Here is a 6,294-nt window from a genome sequence, read left to right as displayed (position 1 = left end):
TGTAATGAATGTGTAATAATAATAAAAAACTGATATGATTTTTGAAATGATTTCTGCATTTATTATGAGCAATATATGGAATACATTGTGTAATGTGTTCCAGAGTCACAAACAGATGCCCATTGTTGATGCCACAGTCATCAAGGCAAATAGCTCTAAAGGACAAAACAGAGAAATACACACACAGTTAAGGTCTGAACTGTTAGGACAGCAATACATTTTGAGCAGTCAGAAGTTCAGAACCCCATGAGTTCAATAAATCCCATTAATCTTTTGTTTATCTTTTTGTTGTTACCTGGTAACGCTCCCATGTCTGGATTTCACGGTAGAAGGCATTTCCTGGGCAGTCTGTGGAAGTAGCTTGCCTGTGTCCATACAAGGAGTAAGATGAAGACAGTCGACCTCCGTTCACAGCACAGCTTGTGAAGTCGTATCGCACCATGTTCCTCGCACTCCCTGCAGGAAGGGTGGAGGTATAATCTCCAATGAAGGAGACACCATAGCCTTTGGAGTTGTACCCGTAAGTGTGGGCACCCACCCAGTTCCAACCGCGACCTTCATACAAGTTTCCATCAGAGCCTGCAACAAAACTTCAGGGAAGTTAAAGAAGTTAAATTGCAATCAGTCAGTACAGCTCATGAAAAGCTGTTTAAATGGCTTTATGGTACAGAATACACATTGGGACTTCCCTTACCTGTATCCAATGTCAGACCATCCATTAGTTTGCTGGTGATAGCGCTGCATGGACCGCATCTCACTGGCACATTGCTCAAAGGTGGTGCAAGGCTTAGAGGGTTGATATGTGTGGTGGATGAAGAGGTACGGCACAGGGAGAGACAGGTAGGAGGGAGAACCAATGAAAGAAGCAGCCCCCCATTGAGACCTTGTAATGATGTTGGGGCAAACTTTGGGGGGAAGAAATGTGAGAGCACAAAATTGCTATTGAAATTTTGAAATTTTGTCATAATTAAAGTGATTTATTTGGTAGTGCATAAATGATATGTTTGCAAAAATATTTATAATTTAACAGTAAAAATATATATAATGTAACAGTTAAAATATTTAAATACTTAAGTAAGCTTTAAATTTACAATATATTTTTTTAAAAAGTATTATATTTTGTATAAAAAAATATAATTATACAGATATATTTAATTTTATCCTTTTTTTATATTTTAGTCTGTAGGTTTAACAAATAGGTTTAATTACCCGCATACACATGGACAAATTCCTCAAACCCCTTGTTCACAACATCATCCAGCCTCTTCTTCTCAGACTCATGTAAGTTATGACGAACTGTTATAGCCTGAACCACTTGGCTTTTCAGCAAAGAGAAGCTGACGAACTTTTTAAAGGTCATCCTTCGATTTTGACTAATCAGACGAGGCGCTGCATCCAACCCTGCGGCGTCAAGCTGGTGGCTGTAGTAACTCTTCAGCAAGTCACTCAATGGAACCTCACGAAGGTCAGACGTTGCAACTGCCAACCCAAGAATGAACCCATCCATACCTCCGGTTATTAGGGCGTCAGTTGCTAAGGAGGGCAAACCAGATAGAGTGTACACCTTTGGGGATTGAATGCTATCCCAAAACCCTTTAGTGCCCAGAGGAGCGCTTGATTGCTCATTGTGGGCATGATGGACCAAAGAGGCAACCAGGTTCTCGGTCAGGCTTAAAGGGTACAGGCCTTGGATGGTTCGCTGCAGCCCAGCCTCAAGTCCGAGGAGCATTGGGGCCAACGCCACATTTGAACCATCTAAAGTCAGAACTACACCTTCCTCCTCACCCAACTGAGATATGCCGTGGATAATGACCTTGCTTAAGTATGAAATGACTGATGGATCTCTTGCAAGGTCGGGTGCATCATTAAGGTCGCCAAGGTGTCGCTTGATGAGCTCTGTTTCAAAGCCAGCAGCCTTACGTAAACCTTTGACCACATCGAGCATCTGAAGCCCTGGATTCTCAGCTTCAATTCTCTTCACAGCACTGATGAAGTCATCCATGCGCCTTGTGGTGGTGGCTAATGAAAGAAATTAAGAAAACACAGACACTTTAAATAGTAATATTTATTCAACCACAGCTATTAAAGGAGTCCTATCATGAGGAATCAAAGATCTAAAATACATATGCATTTCAGATCCAAAACGTCCTCCATAATCCCTCAAAAAATACCATAAACATTTAGTGAAACACTTTTGTAATGGGTGGGGACAGGAAAATAGACGAAGATGAAGAATAGTTCCAACACAAAGAGATAATAGCAATAATCCAAAGAACAGGCAACAGGTTGAGCAACACTCATTAAAATGTAGGCGTTACTTGGCACTGAATGACTCTAAAGGGAGAACTTGACTTGACTTAAACAAGATAATTAATGACACACATCTGATATAAACAAACTCAATGACGGTGACCATAGTGACTAAAGAGTGGAAGGAATACAAACAAAGCAAAACAAGAACTCTTGAAATATAAACTGAAAGTCAGTGAGAACTGAACATAATAATGACCCCGAGAGGAAGGGGTTTTGGAGGTGGACTGGGAGAAGGTGAGAGCAGGCAGTGGCGTTGAAATGGTGGTGAGTGGACGACAATCCCCTGGCCACCATGGTGGAAATAGTCAGCTGGCACAGACCCAGAGCTTACCAGTCTCCTCGGTGAAGTAGAGGGATGGAGGAGTTAGGATGGTGTTGTGGCTTACGACAGCTGGAGGGCGATCACAGGAGGAGACGAGGCCAGTGGATTCAAAGGTGCAGACAAAGAGCCGATGGAAACGAACGACATCGTTGGCACTGCACTGTAAAAAAAACTCCAAGGCGGAGCCAGAGAACCTGAGGGCTGAGAGGACGGCCTGTTGGTCTGTTGCAGAAGTCCGGTGGGACAATGGAACCTCTGTCACCGGCGCTGCATGGATGCACGACCTGTAGCTCGACGTCACAGAGACTCCATTTCAGACGTTGGGCAGCAGCAGGGCTTGAGGACTGGCTGAGCTTTGCGGTGCCACAAAACTTGTCAGAACAATGGTAAGACACAGACCATGCAGATCAATGAAATTAGGAAACCACAGTTTCACAGTCATTAGTGCTGTCAATACTTCCTCATTAAAGTCTATCAGCCAGTCCTCCTTTTCCACACTCACTACTCCCTTGTCCACTGATGTTACGGGCTTACACCCCTGGTCAGACTCCCGATGGAACTCCACTTCTGGGGCGAGGGTCAGCTCTGTCCTGTTCTCCTCAGGCTCTGCTGACTCTCCATAGCTCTCCATCTGTGTGGGGCTCACATGAATCCTGGGTCTCACAGGAATACGGGATCTGGGTCTGGCTGTGCTCTGGACTGGGGCAAAACACTCCACACCCACTTAATGATGGCATCTCTCCAGTTAAGTTCAGAGAGAACTGGCAAGGCAACTTGCTGATGGTAATTGGTCCCAATCCAGAACAGGTGATTGCAAGATGAAAATTGTCTGGAAGAAATCTGAAAATCTATTAAAACCACATTTGGACATCCAGTCATCTGTCATGGGTGGTTGCAGGAAAACAGACAAAGATGAAGAATAGAGTTTTAATACAACATTTAATAACAATAATCCAAAGAACAGGCAAACAGGATGACAGGCAAACACACACTAAACGCAGACGTGAACGGACACTGCATGACTGTGAAGGAAGAACGCTACGCAACTGACTCAAGCAAGATAATTAATGACACAGCTGTCATTAATTACATGGTGACTAAAATACAAACAAAGAAACACGGGAACTGATAAAACACAATCTAAAAGCCAGTGAATACTGAACAATCGTAAAATGTTTTTTACGTGTTTTTCCCATGTTAACTACACAAGTAAACATGAATGAACAATGGATGAACAATTATTAGTTGATTTTTATCAACTAATTAACAAATATTAATATATGCTGTATATATATATATATATATATATATATATATATATATATATATATATATATATATATATATATATATTTCATTAACTAATATTAACAAATGAGACATTGCAAAATGTTACTGTAAAATCAACTCATTTTGATGAGTTTTGATTTTGATATTTCAAAATTAGTTTCTTACGATACGGGAAATCATTTTAAGTAAATAACAAATACTTTTGAGTCTTTTCCTCAAGCAAAATCATACAGTTACAGCAGACTTAAAGAACTCAAGTCACATAAATTACTTTTACTGTACTTTTCTGGCGCTTTTTAATAAAACATTTTTGGCCTTATAAAAAAAGTGCAAACATCTTTAGTGTTGTTCGTAACAAAACAAGTCATTGGTGTTTGGAATGACAAGAAGGATAATAAATGTAATTTTTAAGCGAATAAACCCTTTAAAAAACAGCCTGTACACACAGATGAAGAGTAAATGGCCATTTATTATTCAGGACAGTGACTAGAAGATTGAATATATGACTTACCTTCAGTGAAGGGGCTGGCAAACGCCACAAGCAAAGAAACAAGCAAGCCCAAGTGCCAAGCCATGAGGACGGATCTTACAGCACTAAAGATTCTCTGTTCAGGCAGAATGGATGTGTGTCTACCTGCACCTCATACGCATTATAAATACATGCTAATGCTTATGTAAACACATACTGATTAACTGCGTTCCATAATAAAGGTCGATTTAGGTTTGTGAAAGTAACAGCTGCTTTCAGTATGCCCCAGATAAACTGGTAAAAAAAACAACAAAAAAAACACGATAGAGAAAGAAATATGTCAACTATCTTAATTTCTTTATGGATGCCAAAAAAGGTGTATTATGTACTCTTAAAAATAAAGATTACAAAAGTTGTTGTTTTTTTAACAGTGAGTCCATAGAAGAACCATTTAGGTCCCAGAAAGAATAGTATAATAATTCTTAAATGTGCCCTTTTTATCTTGGTGTAAAGAGCATTTTAATACCTTTACCACTATACAGAACCTTTTGTGAATTGAAAAGGTTCCCACTAAAAAATGATTTTTTCCTCTTGCTCAGTTTAATTAAAATTATTAAAAAGTAACACTTTTTAAAATTCTGTAACCACGTAATTTATTTGTGTTCAATCCACCTAATATACTAGTTAAAACTGAAGTCTACTTTATTCATTTGTAGTAAAACCACACAAATCACTTTTGTTGACAACGAACAGGGCAGTGGATCTCTAGATCCCAGCATGCTTTGCCTAGGGAGTTCATATAGGAGAGTAAATTTAGGTATTAAGTGTCATTTCGTGTGTTACATTTTAGTGTTTCATGTTCAGTTATGTTGGACATTTAGAGGAATTTCTATAATATATATAATTTTGTGGTTATCATTGTCCTGAAGAGTGTCGCTTGTGCTCAGACTATGGTGCACTTATACAGTAAATACTAATTTACTAATACACTAAAATGTGTTGACCCAACTAAATGTACTTAATTTGAATTAAATATGTTAAATTGTGTGCGGAATTTTTTTTTTTTTTTCAATTAATTTAAGAAAGGGTAGGGAGCTTGTTGAGATGTTCATGAAACCATCAATGCCAGTAAAAAAAAAACTTCATGTTTAAGAGTGTAGTATGAGATTACCTTTTATAAAACGACACAATAGAAGTATTAAAACAAAAAATGTATCACTGGGGCCATATAAACCTTATAGAGCAGTTGAGCTCGATCTCCCCAAGCCGTGCTCCAGTATATATTAATGTTACTTGTTTTACGTAAATTTGTGGGATTTTGAATTTGAATTTTTGGACTGTTGGATAGGAAACCCTGGTGGACCAGTCAGAACCCAGGAAATCAGGCAACCGGTTATTTCCTTTGATGACTTTACAGAAGAATGGAATATGTGTATGTGGTTTTGTAGGATGCATGCATAATGAAACTTGGATTGGCTTGCATTCCTTCACACACTTTGCTGCATCATTTTGCAAGGGCAACAAGCCTTAAATGGGCCGTGCACACACGCAGGTCACACGTTTGCCCCCGAATTGTGCATTCAATTTGACATGTGAGAAGGCTGTGTGTCAGTTACTGATGCTGCAGGAGGGGTGTTGCGCTCCTCCCTATCATATGCTTGGATGGGGCTAGGGCCACAAGTCGAACCACAGGTCTAATGTAAACCTCGGACGTCCACTAATCTCACTTGTGAGTATTGACACAGGTGCACTTGGACAGCTCTTCCGATAAGCCAATATACTCTGGACTATTGGGGATCCATTATCATGCCTTTTGTGCCTGTGTTAATATTATGGAATGTACTGTGCCATTTTTGTCTGACCTGCAGGTTCAAAAGGTAATGCCGGATAAAGGTGGACC

The 6,294-nt window shown here is 39.6% G+C and overlaps 1 protein-coding gene across 1 annotated transcript; it reads right to left on the bottom strand.

Moving 5' to 3' along the window:
* Positions 1–35: 35 nt before the first annotated feature.
* On the bottom strand, positions 36–4,552 carry pglyrp6 (peptidoglycan recognition protein 6). Its single transcript, XM_067429032.1, has 5 exons — positions 4,437–4,552; positions 1,210–2,019; positions 695–905; positions 296–590; positions 36–155 (listed from the first exon to the last, which is right to left on the bottom strand). Exons 1-5 carry the CDS (start codon positions 4,498–4,500, stop codon positions 141–143), a joined length of 1,395 nt encoding a protein of 464 aa, XP_067285133.1. The 5' UTR covers positions 4,501–4,552; the 3' UTR covers positions 36–140.
* Between the last annotated feature and the right edge of the window lie 1,742 nt (positions 4,553–6,294).

This window comes from Pseudorasbora parva, chromosome 2, assembly GCF_024679245.1.
Source record: "Pseudorasbora parva isolate DD20220531a chromosome 2, ASM2467924v1, whole genome shotgun sequence".
Lineage (NCBI taxonomy): Eukaryota > Metazoa > Chordata > Actinopteri > Cypriniformes > Gobionidae > Pseudorasbora > Pseudorasbora parva.
Note: the sequence above shows the minus strand (reverse complement) of the source record. Positions and strands in the feature narration are given on the sequence as shown.